This window comes from Phycodurus eques, chromosome 12 (genome assembly GCF_024500275.1).
Source record: "Phycodurus eques isolate BA_2022a chromosome 12, UOR_Pequ_1.1, whole genome shotgun sequence".
Lineage (NCBI taxonomy): Eukaryota > Metazoa > Chordata > Actinopteri > Syngnathiformes > Syngnathidae > Phycodurus > Phycodurus eques.
In genome coordinates, this window is record NC_084536.1 from 13,128,762 (window position 1) to 13,152,355 (window position 23,594).

Consider the following 23,594-nt stretch of genomic DNA (forward strand, 5'->3'; position numbering starts at 1 on the left):
GTCCACAGTTTACCCCACTTCTTGCCTAAAGTCAGCTGGAAAAGGCTCCAGCTCACCCCTAAGAAAACGGGAATGTCCCTGTTCAGGGCTTGACACATTTGATCAGAATTTAAAACTGTTCATAGGTGTCTTCATAAAACATTGTGACATTTTATTTTCAAAATATACAAAGCATAAAGAATTCTAAGTTATTACCTCAGGGCGCGTCGGGCGCTGCGCGTCGTGAGTCGTCCTTTGTTCGTCTTGTTCCGGGTGTTGCGCTAAGGGGCCTGGTCATTGATTTTGGCGGGGTTGGGGCACATTTTTGTTCGCCGACGTGGGCCGCGGGCGCATCTTCGTGTGCATTCTTCTTTGTTGGTTTTCACCGCTTCTTCGTTGGTTTGGAACATTTAGAAGCACCTGTAACCAATTGCCATCTTGGCAATGAGACCTTTTTGTAGGCCATCAATTAGGACTGAACCAGCTGATATTCATTTGCACTGACAAGGGGCTGGATTTCTGTTAGATTATTGATAGATTTTAGGTGTTTTCTTGGCTTTCCGTGCCCTTTTGCACCTCCCTTCATGTGTTCAATAGTTTCCCCCTGTTATTTCACATTATTACACATCATTTCTGATCTTATTTGTACTACTTTCTTTGTATGCATGGATTACTGGCGAAAATTGAAAATTTCATGTCAATAGCACCTTTGGAAATATATCCATCCATCCATTTTCCAAACTTTCACTTTTTAATACTTCGTTGCAAATTCTTTGCAGTCAAGGACAGCCTGAAGTGTGGAACACATAGACATTGCCAGATGCTGAATTCTCATCGCTGGTGATCCTCTGCCAGACCTTAACTGTAACTGCCTTCAGTTCCTGCTTGTTCTTGGGACATTTTCCCTTCAGTTTTGTCTCCAGCGAGTGAAATGCATGCTCGATCGGATTAAGGTCAGGTGATTGACTTGGCCATTAAATAACTTTCCACTGACTTCTTTGTCTGGTGCCGGTCCGCGGCTTGGTGTTTGGGGAGTCTATGCAATGGGTTACAGAAATTTGATTAACTATTGAGCATTGATTGAATATTACTGATTTCCTCAGAATGTTTCTTTGTCTTCAAGAAGCAAAACAACAAACAAGTGACAACAAGCAGGGCAACAATAAAGAGAGCAAACAGTGAGTACAGTCCAATCTCTGCATCACCGGCGGAGAGAGTGATACCCAGGAAGTTGACGGTGTTGACGGAAGGAGGAGACGTGCTGGGCACACTGGTCCCTGTACAGAAGATGGACAGAAGAAATGCTTTTCTATCCTTGCAATTGACTGGCGATCAATCAAACTGACCTTCCACCTCGTGGTTTAGACACTCATGCGGCCCGGTAGCGGGGTCTGGAAATCCGTTACAGGTGACAATGGTGGCGTAGTAGGCAGCAGACATCTTGGACACCCTAGGAAGTTTGGGGTCTGAGTGATTGACGTGGAAGAGTCCGAACCTTTCAGAAAATCCCGTGGCCCACTCCAGGTTATCCATCAATGACCAAGCCGTGTAGCCCCTAATATCCACGCCATCCAGTGTATAAGCTATGAGGACATTAGAATTGTATGAATTAGTTCTCGCTAAAACCAGACTACTGTTAGCATGTTTGTTTAATTCACCTTTCAAAACCTGGTTGATGTATTTCTCATAGTAGTAACTCCTGTGAAAATCATTCAAATCCACCGGCCCACGCTCCGAGATGCCATTTTCTGTGATGATAATAGGAGGATTTCCATATTCCTCCTGAATGAAGTTTAATATCCTCCGGAATCCGAATGGCGAGACCTTGAGCCAAGACGAACCCGAATCCAGCCACGTGCGATCTGCGATTGTTCCCGCGCCTCTGGAATACTCATACAAGGTTTTCTGACATTCACAACAAAAAATGGAGACTGTGATAAAATATAGGAAACCAAAGTCTGAACTGGTTTACCTATCGGCGTCATAGTGCTGAAGGTTCCCGTAATCCACAGGGAAGGCCAGGACGGTGGTGTAATGGTTGAATCCAAAGTAATCGTAAGTACCTTTGATTCTTTTTACCTCTTCTGCGGTGAATTCAGGCAGCCTGGAAAAAAAGAAATTTGAGTAATCAACCCGTCAAATTGATGATTTTCCAAACAAATAGTTGAGATTACCGAGATTTGGGCAGCCCAGCTTCGAGGCTTCTCTTTTGAATGATCGTCTTCATCATATCACTGTAGTCTCCCTTAAATACTGGGTGTGCAAACCAGCCGATGTAGAACTGTAACAACATGAAAGACGGTGGTGAAGCGGGCTACTCCCTGGACTACTCGGCAATCGCAGGGCACGTGTAGACAAACAACCATTTACACCTAAGGAAAATAGAATGTGGGAGGAACCTGGAGTACCAGGAGAAAACCACATGGGAAGGCCGTAGCCCAGATTCAAAACCCCAAATTTTTCCGCACATTTCTAGTTAAATCTCTAATTAAATTACTTAAAAAAAAAAAAAAAAAATCTAACATGGTACCTGCACCACACGCCTTGCAGCATCGACATCCTCCTGCTTATAAGGGTTCCTGGGCTCGGACCAATCGAATTGATGGTGATGGAGATGATTCCGCCCTGCTTACTGCGGTACTTGTCGTTGTACAGATGCCAGGCCTCAGCGTGAGCTTTGAGCAAGTGGTGGCCCACAATGTACGGCAACGTGCCCGGTCGGAAACTAATCCCTGGATGGTAAATAAAGGAGGAAATTAAGGGCTTGACGCGTTTTGTTTCACAATTTAAAATAGTTCGTAGGTGTCTTCATTGGGGATGTTCGCTACCAATTTTTTGAGACCAATACCAGCATAATACCACAACAATTACCAATACCAGTAATACTTTTGATACATAACATTTCGCTATACACAATGACAGATAATCGTGATCAAAGACGTTTCTATCTTTGTGACACACATGATCATTCGCTAATGTGTCGAACGGCCGCAATCCAGCGTCAATTACTGGCGAGAACGACTTAATATACAATTTGTTTGCCTTATGCCGAGGTCAGACCACAGGATTTTATACCCGATATTGGTCCGATTTGTTATCACGGGCGATTTCCCAGATCAGGCCTGACATAATTTCTCGGGAGTGACAAAACATCTTGGAGTGTGACATAATCCACGACCAACGATTTGGCCCTGCGATAGCCCTACAACGCCAAAATTAAGTCTAACATGTTATATATATATATATATATATATATATATAAATATAAATGTGTATATATATCTTCCGTGTAGTGTGACATATCAACGACAACTCTCCGACAGCGCAACTTGATGTCGATTGTGTATTGTGAGTGTCGCATCACCTCCGTGCTTGCCGTTGTCAACATACTTGGTCACTGTTATTAACGTTTATTCACACACACAAACCAATTTTTACCAAAGCTTCAGAGCATGATTCAACAGAACGCCGGCATGTTTACGTACAAACGTTAGTGCTAGCACTAGCTTGCTAGGCTACATAACGTTTGTTGCCTGCTTGCAAGCCGTATTGTATTAAAAGTATGTGAACACACCTCAAGCAATCCTTGAAAGGACAATATGTCCTCTCCCAAGCACCTGGTGACACCGCACATTTTTTCCCCTCTTTTTTTTCTTTTCTGTTTTTTTTTTTTTTGCCAACATTGCCTACGCCAATGCATTTTTTGACAACTTGCTGTCACCACGGTAATGCTTGTATTCGGTTGCGGTGAAAGGTGACATATTTTGTGGTCACGCTTCCCAGACAGTGTTTGATTTGACAAGATAAAGCCCAGTGACCGTAAAAGACGGATATGGTGGTATCGGAATACGTCGTGTGGTGTTGCCAAAAGCTGACCGAGATATGGCGAGATTTTATGCCAGTAATCTGATATACTGCAATCGTGAAAGACCAAATTTGTCTCTGTAGTCTGATCCAGGCATTAAGTATCTATGGCTGGTATTGGCAGCCTTCACAAGCACCCAGTAGGCCTACCTTGAAATAAGGCCAGTACTGGCCTCATATCGATACCTGGTATCGGTACTCGCTATGCTTAGTCTTCATAATACGTCACTGACATTATGTGGTCAAACTATACAAAAGATAAAGAATTACTATTAATTAATAATTATTAATCATTCAAGACCAAGATGATTGCTCCTTAGATGTACTGTGGGTGTGGCTCTGACAAAACAAATGGTAATCCGTTAAATATCATGGAAATAACGTGACACGCCGGGAAAAGGCAGTCACATGACACAGTTGGAGGAGTCTTGCTAAAAAAAAAAATTATCTTCCGTCCATTTTTAAAATTAACTTAACTGTGTGTTTGCTGTGTTCTCTACTGTGATGGGTTAAAAGCAGAGTACTAATTTAGAGAATATTCATGTTTCATGACAATAAAGATGATTTGCATTCTAATTTCCATAAATAATGCCTCATGTGAATGAGGCATATTACATATACAAACCTGGAGCAGCAGCTCCATAGCCGTGACCCACATTGGCGATGTTGTACGGCTCATTAATGGTAATCCAGAATTTGACTTTGTGTCCAAGGCGGCTAAAAATGAGGTCGGCATAAGCCCGGAATTTGAGCACAATGGTTTCATTCTCCCAGCCTCCAATGTCCTGCAAAGCTTGAGGAAGGTCCCAGTGGTACAGAGTGATCTAACAGCACAGACGATAAAATAGGGTCGGTCGATGCAAATCTAAAACTATTATTATTAGTTTATTATTAGTATTAGGGCCACACTGAAAAGAAAAAAAATATATACTACAAAAATAATATTGTATATACAGTATGTGAGATTAAAGATGTGATATATCAAGTCTTTCTTGAAAACAATCCAATAACCAATAACTGAACATTTTTAATGTTTTATCTGGAAAATTATGGACATTATTTTCGTAAAATGTTTAAAAACCTTTGTCTCATAACGTAAGTTATTTTCTATTATCACTGTAGCCCTAATTCTAATAAAATAAAATAAAAAACATTTGTGGGTACTTAGATTTCTACGTACATGAGGTTGGATATTTGCATCGAGCAGGGCATCCACCAACTGACTGTAGTAACTCAATCCAGCTTCATTTACGTTGGTGGTGGTGCCATCAGGAAGAACCCTTGGCCAGGATATGGAGAAACGGTAATGCGTCACCTTGAGTTGCCTCAACATTGAAACATCCTCATCTATTTTGTTGTAACTGTCGCAGGCGACGTCCCCGTTGTCGTCGTTGAACACTCGGAGAGGTGTGTGGGCGAACTTGTCCCAAATGCTTAGACCTTTTCCATCGGCCCTCCATCCTCCTTCGATCTAGAAGCAGTCAATGCAAAACATCAGGAAAACACACAAAAGTATGCTTTACATGTCACTTTTCAACATTGCCTGATATGATGCTGTTGCAGTACTCCAGATGAAGTCTTTGGCAAAATTTCCGTAAAGTATTTTTTCATCCTCTGGTGTGGGAAATCCATTGTCCTTGATGACTCGATGGTAGAAATGAGCGGAATACTTGGGTGTTCTCGGGCGGTTCGGGTCCTCGAAGTCGACGTGGTGCAAGCCGAATCCCACTTTGAACCCGTAGAGCCACTCGAATGAGTCCATGAGAGAGGCGGCCGTGAAGCCTCTCACCTTCACATCGTCCAAATCTGAGGCTGTCAAATTGGAGGAAATTATTTTTAAAAAGATGTGGAAAGAAAGATTCCAAGAAATTATATGACATTAACTCCTCAATATTGGGTTTAAAATTACACACTGAAATTGACTTTTTTTTTTTTCAAAAACGCATTCTTTTTTTTCTCCAAAATATACAATTTCATTCTCATAATATTGCAACTTTTCATCTCAAACAATGTTCTCTTGTATTTAATCTAAAACTACTGTATTACAACTTTCTATCTCAAAATATTTTACTTATTTTACTTTTTACTCGAAGATCTGGTGTTTTCATGAGTTCATCTAAAAAATACATAACTTTTGAATAAAAAGTGTCAGATTTTATTCTCTTATGGCATAACTATCTTAGAAATTACACCTATGAACAATAATAAAAAGACAATTTTGAAAAATTATGACTCCTTCCTTGAAAAAAATGACTTTTCATCTGGAAAAATGACTTTTCTTCCTGGAAAATATACACATTTTTTCCTCAACAAATATGACCAGAATCATTTTTTTTTATTCTGGTCTATTTTTTTTTACCTCTGAAAATATATAACTTTGATCTAAAAAATAATTGACATTTAATCTCAAAAGACTATACCGGTACACCTTTTTTCAAAAAATACTTTTTTTTTTTTTCCCCCACAGAAATATGCCATTTTTAACTTGAAAATAAATGACTTTTAGCTAAAAAATATATATCTTTAAATCATGGAAAATACGTAACCTCATTTATCTACAGCTAATCCGGGAAAAATACAACTTTTTACCTTGAAAATTGATGACTCTGACCATCTATTTTCTTACCTTCACAGCATCAAGATCATACGCTATAAAGACGTTGAAAATGATTCAAAGTAATACTACGTCAATTTAAAAAATAGCTTACGTTACCTTTGAGAGCCTCATCAATGTAGGTTTTGAAATAAAACACCCTGGCGGAGTCATCCCACTTTGTCTTTGATTCTGTGGCAACCCCACAGTCAGTGATGTAAATCTCCGGCGCTCCATATTCATCTTTGACCCAGTTGAGGAGTCTCCTTAAGCCCCAGGCCACAGCTCTCTGGTTTTTGATGGCCGTGGTTGGCGAATCGGCGTCTTCTTCTTCCGTCAGGTCACGATCGTATTCATAGGATGGCGGTGTGAGTCGAGCAGTGGCATGGCTTACTGTCTTTGTGGTGAAGTGGTTTAAGCAGAACACATCAGCGGTTCCCCTGATGTACTTCCTTTCCTCTTCGGTGAACTTAGGCAGTCTGGACTCCGCCAGACCTTGGAGTTCGCTCTTGTTTCCAACCTGCCACTTCATCGCGTCGGGATAGTCGCCGTTCTTGAAAACGGGGTGCGCGAACCAGCCCAATTGGAACTGCATCGCACGGTCGGCGGCCGCCACTTCACGTAGAACGCGGACGTCCTTCGGTTCTACCCAGTCAGAATTGAGCGCTAGAGAAACTTGACCACCTTTGGGATTTGCGGTATTTTTCATCGTATAAATGGTAAGCTTTGGCGTGGGCTTTTATGAGGTTGTGTGCAACTCTATATGGTGCACTTCCTGGCTTCCTAACATTTGGTGGAATCTGTCCGAGTCCGTATCCTGACCACGCGATGGTGTACGGCTGATTGAAAGTCATCCAAAACTTTACCCTGTCTCCGAAGGTAGAAAAACAGAAATCAGAAAAATCAGCGAAAATTTCGATCATGCCTGAACTCTCCCAGCCGCCAATATTTTGCAACTCCTGAGGGAGATCCCAGTGGTACAGCGTTACCAATGGTGTGATGCCATTTACCAGAAGATCATCAATAACGCTGTTGTAAAAGTCAACACCCTTTAGATTGAGGGAACTTCGCAGACCAGTAGGAAAGATCCTGGACCAGGACAAGGAAAATCGGTACGACTTAACCTCCAAAGCTCGCAGCATGTAGAGGTCCTCCCGGAATCTCTGGTAACTGTCACAGGCCACGTCTCCGTTGGCGTTACCCGGTATACTACCTGGTTTGTGGGTAAACACATCCCAAATACTTGGTCCTTTCCCATCTGAATTCCAGGCACCTTCAATTTGGTAAGCAGAAGACGATACTCCCCAGGTGAAATTTGGTGGGAAAGTGCCATAGTGGTAGATCTTCCGGTGGAATTTGGACTGTTGGGAAAATCTCTCCCATGTAACCTTGGACTTGGATGGAACCTCTGAAGGAGATGACGCTTTTAAGGGAGGTTGAAATTGTGTCTGCGTCACTTTCAAAACACGCCCACGTCTACTACTAAATCCATTTTGTTTTATAACCTGTGAATAGAAGTACGCCGACTGTTTGGGGGTCCTAGGTCTGTCCGGGTCCTCAAAGTTGACATGGTGAAGCCCAAATCTTTGGCTGTAGCCTTGTCTCCCCTCGAATCCGTCCATTAGCGACTGCACGGTGAACCCCCGCACGTCCACCCTGTCAAGGAGTCTTGCTATGAAACAAAACATGATTAAAAATCAGGAAGTACATAAATCCCTCCATCCATGTTCTATACCACTTATCCTGTCCAGGGGAGATGGAGCCTATCGCAATCTCGAAAACACACAACTTATTTCTAGAAAATACACTATATGATCTTCCATTACAAAAATATATTTTGTATAACTAGAAAAAAAACAAACTTTTATCTTGCAAGGAGACACACATTTTTTCCTGCAACATGTCTATAATCTAAACAATACAACTTTTTATCTAAAAAATATACCACTTCTTGAAAATATATTACTTAGAATCTTGAAAATATATGACTTTTTTTTGTCAAACAAATATCTATCTTATACAAATACAAGTTTATAAAACATTATTGTTGTAAGGTTTTGACTTTTTATCACCACAAAATACATCTTTGTTCATGTAAAGATTCTACAAAAAAAATTGTTGAAAAGAATCTGACCCTTCTGTTCAACATTTTTTTCTCAGAGAAATATGAATACAATACAAAGATTTTTCTTGAAAGCAGGCAACTTTTCAATTCCTGTGTGCTGTGGGATCATACTTTGTGGTATGTTTACAGATTAAACTACGGAAATAGGCAGTTATAAACAACTTTAAGGTAGGGGCATCATTTATACAGTTTTTTTATTCATTTATAATTTTTTTGCTATTCGTGGCAGGGCTTGATCCCTATCTCCTGTGAATACGTAGAGACATACTGAAAGAATTAGAAGAAATTCCTGAGACCAACCTTTCAGAGCTTCATTGATGTACCTCCTTAAGTAGTCTACCCTACTGGTGTCATTTAGGGGCGTCCCGCCAAACTCTGTTGGCATGCCGTTCCCTGTTATGTACACAGGCACTTTTTTAATGTTTAAGTACTCCAGAGCGATGTAGTTAAGAAGCCTTCTCAGCCCCCAGGGTGTAGAATAGATCCAGTCCGAAGCTGTACGGGACCAAGATGGGTCTACATGGGTCTGGAAGTCACCCACCCCTTGCGGACCCACGGCGCAACCACCATCACTGCTGTTAATCAGCCGCGATGTATAATGGTTTAGTCCAAAAAAGTCGGCTGTTGCGTTGATCCGTTGACTTTCTTCGGGAGTGAAAACTGGGAGAATCGCAGGTTTCGAATGAGGGCACAGTTTGTTTTTCTTGTCAATCTGACTCTTCAGAGTTGCCGGGTAGTCTCCGTCCACAAATATAGGGTGAGCAAACCATCCCAGCATGAATTGCAGGGAACGGTACGCTGCCACCACGTCCTCAGGTCTGGAGGGATCCAAGGGCTCGGCCCAGTCGGAGTTTAACGCGATGCCCACTTTGCCGCCTTGTTTGGTTCTGTATTTGTCGTCGTAAACATGCCAGGCCTCGGCGTGGGACTTGATTATGTGATGAGTCACCTGGAAAAGAAAAGAGTGAAAGCGGTTTTGAAATGTTTCTGTCTCCCAAAACACCATTGTTGACTGCTTTATTCACAGGGACATATTATGTAAAATTGACTTTTTAAATGCTTGCGCTTGTCTTCCTTTGGATGGTGGGTAAGCCAATTGCAGGGCAGGAGGGTGTACATGATTAAATTACCCAGCGATGGCATCATGCACGTCCAGTTTATTTGGAGTCTGGACACTTAGGGGTGGACTTCTGCTCTGGAGGGAGATTCATACAAGTCTCGCCAAAAATATTGCTACATTTGTTGCTTGCCAATTTTAAAAAAAATGTCACGAGAGGGGTTGTAAAGGTTGCTCAATTTGCAACCACTGAGTAGCTCACGCTTCCTCACAACACCCCAGCTCCATCCCCAGTCGTCATAGTAACCAAAGCCGTACTTGGCATTTAACTCTGCAAAACCGAGTTATTTTGACCAGAGCTGAAAGTAAGTGTGCATTAATTCTTTATCGGTTGTGTATGTTTGACTTTTTTTAATGTCAGAAACCTTATACAGTATTATGACACCTTGGAACTGTCTTAAATTGTGAAAACTCTTACCTGGTAGGAAGCCACCACATAATCTTGGACTTCAGGGGGATGATCACCGACCCCATAGCCAGCGTGGCTAACTACCCAAGGGCTATTGAACGTGTTCCACATCTTGACCCTGTCTCCGAATGTGGAGTAGCAGAAGTCCGCATAGTCCTTGAAGGCGTCAATAATGGAAGCGTTGGTCCATCCGCCCTGATTCTGGAGTTCCTGGGGCAGGTCCCAGTGGTACAAGGTGACGACCGGTTGTATTCCCGAATTAATGAGAGCATTGATTAGTTTGTCATAATAGAGTACACCTTTATGAGACTGGCTCCTTCGATATCCTGAGGGAAAAATACGTGCCCACGAGATGGAAAACTGGTGGGTGTTGACTTGAAGCCCTCGAAGGAGGTAGACATCGTAATCTACCTTGTGATAACTGTCACAAGCTTGATCAGCAGTCTGATTATCGAAAACTTTATTTTCATGACCGAAGCGATCCCAAATGGTTTCTCCCTTCCCACCTTCAGCCCAGCCTCCTTCCACTTTGAAGGACTCACTGGAAGTGGCCCACTGGAAATCCGAGGGGAAGGATTTATTAAGCAAAATGTCGCGTTCGGACTCGAGCTGGACACCAAATTTATCCCAGACAGTCTGGTAACTGTTGGTCTTTTCGCTAGAATATCCAAGGACACCAGTGCTGCAAAAAAAAAAACACACAAAAAAACACATTTATACTGCAAGCAGGGCTCTTTTTTTTCTTGGTCCAAACAAGGCAGCACTGACACCATATTGCTCCAAGATTAAATGTCTTGGCATTTTAGCATTGTTAATCTGTCTTGGTTATATACCTGCTTCTGACTCATTTGGGTGAATTCCCTAATTGAGTTCGTCAAAATCTGGAACCTGGAATTTTGCCTGAAATGGTTGTTTAAAACACAAATGGCTGACTTCCTGTTCAATTTGGTCGAGGGGTCCTTTAGACGTTTTTTGTGCATCCTGTTATATAGACATTTCGTTGATCAGTGAAACTGGTGTCAAGGGCTGATCCCCCCAACTTTCTAGCGAAGTACAATGTTTGTAATTTCTCCTAAAATTGCTATTTGAAAAGACAATGTCTGACTTCCAGTTTAATTTGGTGAATGGGTCCCTAAGACTTTTTTGTGAATCCGTTCATGATAGACATGTCTACCCTATCTTGTGTGGATTAGTGAAACTGGTGTCGGGGGCTCATAGTTTTCTAACTTTCTAGCAAAGTACGGGGTCTGGAATTTCTCCCGAAATAGCTACTTCAAACCAAAATATCTGACTTCCTGTTCAATTTCAGGCATGGCTCCTTGAGACTTTATTATTTATCCTGTTATAAAAGACAAAACCACCTAATTTTGTGTTGATCTGTGAAACTGGTGTGTATAGTTGATTTTTGTCTAACTTTCCAGCGGGCACCACTGAGTGAGTTTTGACCCTTAAAACATACCACCACATTTCCACCAGAATACATGCACTGTCAAAGATTTGTTGGTTTTTCAGGCATGTTTAGGCCAACAAAAGGCAATTCAATAATTGAAAATGTATAATAAACACAGCAATTACGCAATATAAAGTGTTACCTGGTAGACAGACCCTCCGTATCCATCTTGCCTAACACGTCCACCATGTCACATCCTTCTATTTTCATATTGTTGCTGTTGAGCACTGTAAGGAGTTCAAGAGTCATAATTATTGCACTGTAAATGTTTATTGTAGCGGTTTAAACGGGGCAGGCACTCCAGTGTGCCTGCCCATCAATGAAGTGTGAAATTAAACAACCAAGTCAATCTTTTGTGAGCTCATGATGTCTAAAAAGTCTGAATTTTGGGAATTGTGTCATCACAATTTGGTGAATTTACATAATTACACTCCCACATTAAGTTTCTCTGCTCATGACTTGGCAGCTAGACTGGATGAAGAGCCATTACTTTTAAGACAAGGGTGGACTACACGCTCTGAAACATGATCATATTTAGGTCTCCCTAGAACACAATTCATTTATGTACCCTTAAGCTACTTTTACCTCTTAAGAAATTACGACAAGCCTGGAACCGACTGTCCGCACAATCACAGACCGTCATGTTGTATACCAGGATAGGCACTTCCTTACTGGACATCTACAACACAAGAAATAAGTCTGACATATGAGAGCATAAAAAAAATCAATCAATAAATAAAAATATTTTGTACGATGACTACACCTGCAACCTGGTCAGCTCCTCAATCAAATTAAATGCGGAGGCGCAGTTGGACTCGAGCTGCACCAACAAAAAGTCCATCTATACAAAACGTGAGATACATAAATTTAGCACACGTGTTGTTGTCTCTCAGCTCCCAAGCACACTGGAGTGACACTACGGGATTGAAGAAGATTTCTATAGTGACCACAAAAAAAAGTGCAGATGATGGCTCTTACTGTGAGTGCATCTCTGATCTGCGAAAGTAGTTCGATGTCACTTGCTCTCAACCCAATAGAAACTTTCCCTGTGAATACGGAAGTGTAAAGGCACAAGGCCAGGGGTTATATTAAAATTAGTGGTTAGGGTTATGGGTTATTTAAAAAAAAAAAAAAATTTTAGGTGTTATGGGGTTAGGTTGAGCTATCCACCATGTATTACATACATCACACCAGAGTTTTGCATCTAATTGTCTACCAGAGTGGACACGTCTTCCATAACAGGACACACGAAAAAGTCTCAACCACGAAATTGAACAGGAAGTCAACCATTTTGGTTACTAACTCATTTTCACCTTTGTCTCCAAAGCTACCATGGTAAAGTTGGTAAATATTCTGGATCAACAGGAGGATATCTTGCTGATAACGTTCATCGTGTGGTGGTCCCTCTCGCCAAACCTCATCCAGATTACTGATTATCACCCAGGAGCGGGCGAGCTTCCCAAACTCTCCGAAGGCAAACTCTGCATAGAGTGCAAACATCCCTTGCAGCTCTCGGCTTTCCCATCCTCCAAACTTGGACCTCAGAGCTTCCGGCACTGTGGATCCGTGAAGGATGACGAGAGGCTGGAGACCCGCAGTCAAGATCTGATTCAGGAGAGTACGGTAGCAGCTGAGCACAGTTTGTTGTGGCTGGCTGGGGAGGCCTGAGGGTAGGATTCAGACTCAGATTCAGAAAACCTTACAGGGAAGAAGGGACTGCACCCTGTCACAAAAAGCGAAACTCTGCGAGTAATTGACACCCCCCACCCATTTTCAAAGGGGGTTTGTGATTGCCTGTAGATACCTCAAGATGGCGGCTAAGCACTTTAAAAGGGGTTTATGATTTCTCCAGGAGCTCAGATTTTCATGGAAAGGTAGAGAGGTAAAGAGCACAAACCAGTATTCCATTTGGATGCATTTGTTAACTGTGGTCCAAAGCATCAACTCAATGCATCTTGTATGCACACAATCATGAACCCATTTTATGTAAACAACTGTATTCGGTAGTTCAATTTGTCAACACAAATAAACCACTTTCACATGAGGCTCATCAATAGTATTAGTTAGCATACTTGCCTCAGTGACACACGAGCACAAACTTTCGTGACATGACACATGGGCAATTCTGAACTGTGAATAACCTAACAAGGGTTCACCGTATTTATTCCATCCAATTATTTCACAAGATTACCACATACAGTAAAAAAGTAAGGGGGGAAATATACCAGGATTATACCTGATGGTAGGAGTCGATGCCAGGACAGTGGGACTTGGAAATGGGTTACACCTCTTTTCCGAAGGTAGTCAAAGTACCGTGGGGCTCCAGAAGGGATGGGACCACCGCAGTTAAACAACTTCTCGGCCTGAGCCGTGCTCCGGTGGTCCGGAAGTGGCTCTGCGAGAAGCATGAAGACCTCCCCACCATTTACCTCACTGCTCAGGATATCGTACAAATACGTAATGCACAGAGACGCGAGGAACAAGTACTTCATGGTGGCTGGAATGGAATGGATTGAGAGGCAGAGCAGCTGTCGTAGCCCTCGTGTTTTTGTCCGAGTTCCTGGTTACACAAGTGCCATTGATAACGCATGAGAGTTTTATTGCAGCTGTGTGATAAACTTCGAAAGACTCTGAACCTGAAAATGACAGCGATATGCGCCACTGTCATGTCATAGTGTTTTGGTGATTCAGTTATTTCTCATCCATCCATCCATTTTCAGTCACTGTTGAGAGTTCCAGGGAGCCGGACCCGATCCCAGCTGACTTTTGTCGAGAGAAGTGGGATATACACTGGACTGGTTGCCAGTCAATCACGAAGGCACCGCTCGACAAACAACCATTCGCACTCACTTTCACACCTATGGAGAATTTAGTCTTCTGTGAACCTAACATGCATGTTTTCGGACAAAACCCGAGTAGCCAGAGCCAGAACATGAGCTAAGATTCTTTCAATATTCCCAGAAATACTGGGGGGTTTGGACTTTCTGTGTGGAGTTTGCACGTATTGCATTTTTTTAATTATGATTCCTCCAAGGAACTCCTCCAACTTCCTCCCGCACCCCCGAAAACATGCTTCTTAGATTCAGTGTGAATGGGAAGTCTGGGCGTCCTTGCTAAAGCTACCACCCCCGCGACCCGACCCGGATAAGCGGTAGAAAATGGATGGATGGATGAATATGAATATAATAAAAATATTTATAAATAATAAAAAATAAAAATACTTTAAACATTTAAAATACTATAGGTATAGAATTGATTAGCAATACATGCAACATTAAGTAACACAAAAACATAACAATGATTGTTAATTATGATCATTAAATATAAAATTGGAAATTAATTGTTGTTTTTTTTTAAAAAGACTTGCTGCACGTCATTGAAGTGGCCTGCTAGGGGGCGTCATTGTGTTGCCAACCGTGCGCTCTCGCGCTCTGCGGCAACCACCAGTTTTTTTTTGTCTCTTTTTTTTTTTTTTTTTTTTTTTGCTAGTGGTGCACAGGAACCCCTGAAGACGTCATGTGGCGACCCAAAAAAACCGCTGTCATGTTTCCATGCATGCATCCACATCAGAGAACTTCAGTAAACCTGCAGTAGGGAGGAACCACTACGTCATCCTACGACTTATTTTGTATGTTTTTTTTTTTTTTTTTTTACAAGCATCCATCCATCCCCGCTCTACGTGACGGCTGGATGTGCGCGCGGGTGTGGGAGGGGCCCACAGCAACCGCGGCTGCACCCCGCCCGTCTCGCCTCATTTGGACTGCGGGGATAACGAGCTCCAAGGAGGGAAGAAGAAGAGCATGATCTGTCCTCATCCTCTTCCTAGGTGTTTTGTTTTTTTCTTGCCTCTGCGTCAAAGGTAAGCGCGATGGCTTCCAGTCGTGCCTTCGATGTATGCATGCATGCGTTCTCCTTGCAAGCTGCTGCTCGAGCGTGGAAGCGAAAATGACGTAGGGGATTCCCACAGTAATCCAATAGCCATGCATGCGATGCATGCATCCATGCATGCACGCAGTGCAATCCATCCAAGGCACACATGAATGCAGAATGATTAAAGTTGGGGGTTACGAACTTGTTGTGTCATATCATTTTAATCCGCATACACATCTCATTGCTTCAGTGTCTTGCATAAGCAGATCTGTATTCTTTATAAATACTGTCATGTGTGTGTGTGTGTAAAGTAAACAAAGATGGCAGGGTAGCCAACCTGTGGATAAGCTGTCAGCGAATCATACGCTGCCCCCTCTAAATAGTATCGGAACAGCAAGGCCTTCATTGTTAACGTAGACTCCAAATATATACGCGGGGATGGTGTCATGAGAAAACAATGGCCTGTACCTTGACGTACGAGTGTCCCCACTTACGAGCTTTTCGAGTTACGAGCTGTCACTTGATTGATATTTTTGCTTTGTGCTGCGAGCCAAAATGAAAGTTATGAGCTGGCTTCAAATTGGATTAATTGCATTTCAATTAATTTCAATGAGGAAAATGGATTTGTTGTGCTGGTAAGTGGATTCTTCACGTGTGGGGAAACCTATCATCCACACTTTCTTCCCCCTGTGTTTAAGATGCAACATTTTCATGACAATTATAAAGTGTCAAGCATTTGCAGAGTTTCGCTATTACAGGTCAGGCTTGATCCCTATCCCCCGCAAATAGCAGGGGTCCACTGTAAATTGAGCCATGGGCTTGTTCACAGAATGAATTCAACTTGAAAGTCAAGGTACCGCTGTTTAAGACGGGGCTCTATTTTCGTAGACGGCGCATCTGTGGCGAGGCACAAATGCCAGCAGATTCAGATTTTCATGGAAGTGCAAGGCTCGCTGCGTGTTTGCCAATTTGACAGACTGGTCTGTGCCAAACTAGACATCCCAGTGCAAGGAGGGCATTTCCTTGCGATTATGCATCCTCTTGTGGGTCTCATTGTGCCACATTTAAAGGGAATGAGAGGAGCTGCTTTGATTGGCGGTGCTTGAAGTCGATTTGAGTCTGGAGATTGACTCGGCCAGTCGTCTTGGCCATGATGAACTCTTTTATTGTTTTGTCAATGTGTTTGGGGGGAGTAACACACTTCAATCTCCTCTCTCGTAGGTAAAATGCATACTCTATAGGGTATAAGACTGGAAATTTGCTCGGCGCTTCTTGAACCTGAACCTGATGGAATTCTTTGTTATTTTGTCAGTGTTGTTTTGGGTGGTTGCTCACTTTACTTTACTTTCCTCTCTAGTGTGTAAAATGCATGCTCTATATATGAAGTCTAAGTCGGGAGTTTGGCTTCACCTCGTGTAAAAGCTTCCAATTCTTGCCCTTGATTAACGTTTTTTAAACTTTAAACATTTTGATCGATCTTTCAAGATCCACAGAATATTGTGTTCTGTGACAATGTAAGCACAGAAACGAGGAAAACAAAGAGTAGATTCTTGTTCCACCAGAAATGGATCGAGTTGAATATCAGTGGCTTTTTTATATTGAACTGTGTCATCTTTTCTCACGATCGATACACACTCTTTTTACTCTGTACAGCTACACATACTCTGTTTATCCCATAGATATACATGCTCTGTTAGAGTGTCAGGTGCCTAAAGTTGTCCAATTTCCAATGTGTTGGCATTTCTCTCCCTCAAAATCGTCTTCTACTCGAAAGCTGTGCTGATCTCAAACCTAACGCAATGCAACGCCGCCATCTACGGGAATTTGTTAGTCACTACCGTGGTTTACAAAGCTGAATTTCACAGACAAGCCGGGGCAAGAGTCACTTCCATGCCTACCAGTTGAAAAACGTACTTGACGATTGTACATTGGTGGCAATAAACAGTTGAATTCCAGTTGACCAATATAAACGTCCACAGCAGTGAATGAGTTGATAATGTTGAGATATTGCAAAAAAATTTTGGTCCCAAACCCCTTTTTAAATTAATTGAAAAACAGTTGGAAAAACTACTATTATTATTGCTGCTTTCCTTGACTTCAGATTTTAAAACTAGTTAGCAATCAAATTTGTTGTGTATATGTATAAATATGATAAGGTATTTATTTATGCATTCATATGGGTTTACAGTCATAATGGTAAACTGCTGGAAACCAGAATTACAATGTGGCCCATGATGAAAATGAGTTTGACCCCTCTGCTCTGTAGTGTTTAAGTCTGGAGATTGGCTAGAATTGTTCTAAAACCTTGCACTTTTTGGTCATGACGAACTTTTTTGTTGTTCTGGCGGTGCACTTTAAAAAAAAAAAAAATTATTATCAATAATTTTAGTCACATCTCTCTTTAAATTGGCATTCAAAATGCTTCTGTAGAGTTCTGAGTTTATTTTGCTGCTGCCATCAAGAATGAAGATGAATGAGCCCGACCCAGGAGAAACCAGGTGAGCCCAAGCAATAACATTGCCTAAACAAATCAGCTTCTGTGATCATTTCTTTATGCAAACGTTAGCCTTTCTATCACTTTCATAAATGTTCATTTTTGTCTCATCAATCCTTAAAAGAGTTTGTCCCAGAATTTTGAGGCTTATTGCTGACTTTTTGACCTTCCAATTCTTGTTTAATGAGTAGTTTACCTTGATTTACGAGTTTCTTTCCGTGACCCTGCTCGGAACTCAAATTACTCGTATCTCTAATCAACGTTTCCCATCCAAATTAATAGAAATGCCATTAATCAGTTTCAAGCCTAACCTCTATAAATCACACACAATAAAAACATAGTAAAATAGAATGTAAAGAATTAAAAAGTTTTTGCAATTTTTTTAGTTCACTTAAGTGGAACGTAAAGATTAAGCAATTTCTGCAACCTTTTTCTTTTTTTAACTTTAGTTTGATTAATTTTAATCTGCTTCACTATTTTTAGCCTCTTTTTTTTTTTTTTAGCCTCCCTGCTCAAGCTTCTTCTTCTCAGCACTTTTTTAGGACCAAAGGGTAGAAAAAAAGAAAAGTGACAAAATGCCTGCACAAAATTCGGAAAATGCGGGCACAAAACACAACAGACTCACTGCAAGGTAACCATGTGAATTGATTGAGGTTGTCGCTGATGTTTGTCCCTGTATGGTTTCTTTCTTCATCAGGACTTTCCAAATGCTTGTACTAAAAATTGATAAATTTTTCATCTACTCTCCGCTTCACAATTGTTTGTTTTTCACCGATGGACAGCTCTTGGGTTTTTATGTTGGTGACACCGCACTAAGTAGTTAGTATAAATATATTTATTCCCGGCAAAAACCTAATGCCAAACGAAGCGTAAATATTGAACATTAATTCGTCCGTATGTAGTTGCATTATTCCACATACTTACATGGTTCTAATGGGTTCAGTAACATAAATGTGCTTTGTTACTCAATTACAGAGCATGTTCTCGATGATAAAAGTTGAATTACAATAGCTATTGCAGTATTATTTTAAATTCCTCTTAAATTATTTTCTTCTAATAATTGAACCAAATAAAGTGGATTGCCTGTAAGAATTTATTTATTACAATGCAAAATTATAGCACTACAATTTATAGTTAAGTTTGTAGAAGTAAAGATTAATAACGAATGTAACATTTGTACGATTTACAGGAACGTTAGTAGAAATACAGTATTTAAGGCTGAAACGTTATTGCAATGTAAAATTATAAGTTAGTACGACTTAGACAAAAGACCGAATTCGGAGTTTAGCAAACAAAAGAAAAACTTAAAACATTTAGGTTAATTGCCCAACTTGAAATTTTATTTAAGTTGGTTTTCTTGAACTCTTACGTTCACCCAACGTTTTGTTATTTTATTATACAGCGCAGGTGTTGATTGGAAGGAGGTGTCTATTTGATAGGAAGCTTTTTTTGGGGGGGGGGAACAACTGCTTGGGTAAAGCCAGTGTCCAATAGCAACATCAAAATACGCTGGATTTTTCACTTGTCACTTTTTCAAAAATTACATAATTGGTAAAGTTGAGTAGTCATCAAGCTAAAACAAACGTGTACACCCCACAGTAGAGGGGGCAGTGCTTGTTGTATTATGCACACACAAAAAAACAACACTCAAGGACTTAATCATTCCAGGGTTTAAGGTTTCAAGTCAGTGAATTTCAAAAAGGGTTTCAAGCCAGTGTTAGTGCATTGAAATTTTGGTTTCCAGTGTCAGTATTCTAAATTAGGGTGTAGAGCGAGGATTAGGTTTTCAAAGTGGGGTTTCAAGTCGGTGTCAAGATCTCAGTTAGGTTTGACGCCAGGGTTAGAGTTTCAAATTCAGATTTCTGACCCTTCATTTCTCTGAAGTCATGATTGTACTCTTTGAGGCCAAATTGAATATTCTTTCTATGTGTGATTCTCTCTATGTGTCCCCTGCCAAAAACAAAACAAACAAAAAAACAAGCGAACATCCCTTTCCCACTCAGCCGAATGAGTGAAAAGCGTATGGTAACATTGCGTCGTTGTCGTAAGTCATTTCGACTTTTGCTGGGAAACCTTCTGGCTCGCGTCCCTCAAATTGTGCACTGGAGAAAATGTTTATCTGCAAATGTTGTCTTCTTCAACTCCCTCCTTCCAAATGGGATCTTCATACAGGGCCAACCTTTCAGTGGGTTCAATGACATTTAGTAAAGCCACGTGTGTGTGCACGTGTGTGTGTGTGTGTTGTAGGTGTGTGTGCGTGTGTGTGTGCGCGCGTGCATCCGTGTGTGAAGACGAGGGACCCCTGTGTGCCATGGTTGAGGTGACTGCAGCTCTTTTGCATGACAGATTGGCCACCTTCAGGAGCACACGCACGCACTTACACACACACACACACACACACACACACGCACACACACACACACATGCAACAGATGGCCAGGAATAAGGCACAGTGGTGCAATGAATTAACATTTCAATCAATCCAGCGAAACTGCATTTAAAGGTTAGGTTTTCAAAGTAGGGTTTAAAACCCAGAGTTAGGGTTTTGAAAAAGGGTTATGGTTTCAAATGAGGGTGTGAGATCAGGGTTTGGGCTTCAAATTGGGGTTTTAAGACAGGGTTATGGTTTCAAGTCTGGGTTACGGTTTTCAAATTAAGGTTTCAAGACAGGGTTGGTTTTACAAACAAGCAATATGGTTAAAATTAGAGTTTTAAACAAGGGTTATGGTTTTAAAGTATGGTGTCAAGTCAGGGTTATGATTTCAACAAGGTTTGGAGTAAGTAGGGTTTGAGCCCATATTTCTGCTTTTAAAGTAGGATTTCAAGCCAGTGTTCAGGTTTCAAATTAGAGTTCAAACAAGGGTTGGGATTTAAAGTATGATTTAAAGTCAGGGTTAGGGTTTCAAAGTGGGGTTTCAAGCCAATGTTACAATTTTCAACAAGGTTATAGGAGTGTCAAAGTAGGGTTTGAAATGAAAATGATGGTTTCAAAGTAGGGGTTCATGCCAGGCTTAAAGTTTCATTAAACAGTTAGAACTCTCTTTTTTGAAGAATGATTCACTATTTTTGTACCCTCAAGCTTTTGGTGACTTACCAGATGTATGAGTTGTGATTACTCAATAAGGTATTCTTTGTCTGTTAAAAATAGCCCAATTGACCTTACGTGAGTCATTGCTACTACATTAAAATCATATAGCCAATAAAGGTCACTGTATCAAAGATGTGCAGGTGAGTAACTGCACTACACTGACTTATAAAAAAAAAAAATCTGCAATTCACTGAATCCGGTAATAAATTAACCGCAAAACAGCAAGGGATTGTACTGTGTACTGTATATGTTTCTATGTACAGTATCTAAGAGTGATTGTTCTGGGGAGTTTCAATAGTTGGGGTAAGTGAAGCCAAAGCCCCAGCACTACTGCAGATTAATCTTGCAAAGCAGACGTTGTTGAAGCAGACAGTAAAGACACTTGAAACATGGTAACTGTAAACGGGCTTTCACTTGTATAGTGCTTTTCTACCTTCAAGGTAGCCTAAGCACTTTAATACTGTCTCCTCATTCACCTACTGATGACGCAGCAGCAGGAGCCACTTGGGGTTCAGTATCTTACTCAAGGACACTTTAATATGGTCACAAGGGCTGAGGGTCGAACCCACAACCTTCAAATTGGTAGACCACCACTCTGTCACCTGAGTCGTGCCACCCCACATCTGATTTAAAGGCAGGCCAGCCTTTCGCTTTCATTCTACAGTACACCTGCTGCACAAATAGTATTTGACCTTATGTGTTCACAATAATGACGGTGTTTCCAGGTGTCTGATTAACACAGATTCTCATGATTGCAATGTAGTTATTTTTAGATTATTATAACAATCAGACCCTCCTGTCATTTTCCCAGAATCAATCTCTAATCCCATGTTAGGGCCAAAGCGATGGAATGGAGATTAAATGTGGAAATAGTTCAGATTGAGAATGTTTGTGAGGAAATGAGCCTTTCCCTCTGTTGTTGTGGTCACCCCCCTTCTGTGCATGGTGAAATTTTCTCATGTTCTTCTTCTTTTACTTCTGTGATGATGGAAAGTTAAGACATTTTATAATTTAATTTTGTGTTGATGGCATACCGTTATGACATTTTCTTGTCTTTGTGATGATATACAGTTTTAAAATGGTCCCCTGATAGAGAGTTACAGTTACGATGCTTTTTCGTTTTATTTCTGTGATGGACAATTACAAAATGTTCTCATTTTATGGACATTTTGCAGATGGACCAGTTTTTGGAAAACAACGTTTCTTCCAATTTGGTGGCTTTTTTTTTGTTTCTTTTTTTTCAATTTACATCTGCGATGATGGTCAGTTATGACATTTTCTCATTTTACTGATGTGATGATGGACAAATGTGACACTTTAATTTTATTTCAGTGATGGACAGTTACAACATTTTACTGTTTTCTTCTGTGTTGATGAACACTCATGGCTTTTTTTTTTTTTGTAACTTCTGTGGATGGTCAGTTACGGCATTTTCTCTTGTTACTACCCAGACGATGGACAGCTATGTCTCATTCCTTTGCTTTATTTCGATGATGATGGACAAATTGTTTTCATTTCTGTTTTGATGAACAGTTATGACATTTTCTCGTATTATTTCTGTGCTGATGGACAGGTGCAACATTTTATTGTTTTAGTTCCGTAATGAGCTAGCTAAGAAATGTTCTTGGTTTTTTTCTTGTTTCGTTTGATTTAAATCCAAGTATTTACAGTGCCAAATCCTTAAAGTTCTGAGGGTAAGGCTTTATTTTGTCATATGGAAAGTTGGAAAACCTGCCTAACATACAGTCTAATTGTTCATACAGTATGTGATTTTGTAGTTTCATGAGTTCTCTTGCCTTTCTTTCTCCAGATTCTGACTGACTATGATTTCAGGACACTAGCGAGACAAAGAACTCCTGTGACAATGGGAGACACCAAGAAACAAGAACCCACAGTCTGATTCAACCCACACAAAACCTGCTGAATTATACTGAAAAACGTAGCATTTAGTCGTGAGTCACCGATATTCGTCCTGACTTCAGAAACTGGCAGCTTCCTCGCTAGACGGGATTATCGATCAAAGTCACGACACAACATGCGTCCGTCCCTCGCCACCGCCGTCCTCCCGGCCAGGACCCGCACCCACAATGCTCCCAATTTGGCCGTGGGGGGCCGCGAGCACCTCTCGGCCCCTCGTAGGCGGAGCCCCAATCTGCGGCACACTCTCAGCCCGGAGAACCTCCGGAGCCTGGCGGAGAGAGGGGGGGCCTTGGTGGACGCCGTGTCCATGGTGGGCGGTCCCGTTGGGCTGCCCCGCGCCAACAGCGACACGGACCTGGTGAGCTCGCAGACCAGGTCTTCGTTGACCGCGTCCACCCTGGACTTCACGCTGAACCGGGGCCAGACCCTCGTCATATCCTGGGACATCAAAGAGGAAGTGGACGCCACCGACTGGATCGGACTGTACCATATCGGTAAGGGGATGATTTCGGAACACAAATTATTGTTTTGAGAAGGGACATATTATTTTAAGTTTCTTTTTTATGGGGTGTTTACAAATACTCTCAATGGACAATAAGGAGGTCCTCATTAGGGTCATGGGTGAGCTGGATCCTATCTCAGCTGACTTCTCAGGCTATGTGTGGTCGCCGGCTGACTTGGGGCC

At 41.4% G+C, this 23,594-nt stretch overlaps 2 protein-coding genes across 4 annotated transcripts in view; one reads left to right on the top strand and one right to left on the bottom strand.

The window, feature by feature from the left end:
* Positions 1-833: 833 nt before the first annotated feature.
* On the bottom strand, positions 834-14,029 carry LOC133410607 (lactase/phlorizin hydrolase-like). Its single transcript, XM_061691999.1, is given in 20 exon segments — positions 834-1,256; positions 1,326-1,562; positions 1,638-1,861; positions 1,952-2,083; positions 2,154-2,260; positions 2,510-2,577; positions 2,580-2,711; positions 4,469-4,667; positions 5,024-5,314; positions 5,387-5,655; positions 6,557-7,121; positions 7,123-8,108; positions 8,862-9,510; positions 10,097-10,769; positions 11,680-11,764; positions 12,123-12,216; positions 12,301-12,378; positions 12,516-12,583; positions 12,851-13,201; positions 13,774-14,029. Coding segments are annotated over 20 exon segments (5,679 nt in total). The 3' UTR covers positions 834-1,041.
* Positions 14,030-15,249: 1,220 nt separating this feature from the next.
* The window catches only part of hecw2a (HECT, C2 and WW domain containing E3 ubiquitin protein ligase 2a), a 40,632-nt gene continuing 32,287 nt past the window's right edge, over positions 15,250-23,594 (top strand). For all 3 annotated transcript variants that reach the window (XM_061691823.1, XM_061691824.1, XM_061691825.1), the window contains exons 1-2: positions 15,250-15,396; positions 22,800-23,403. In XM_061691823.1, the coding sequence (XP_061547807.1) occupies positions 23,025-23,403 (379 nt within the window). In that variant the 5' untranslated portion in view covers positions 15,250-15,396; positions 22,800-23,024. The remainder of the gene's footprint in view (positions 15,397-22,799; positions 23,404-23,594) is intronic.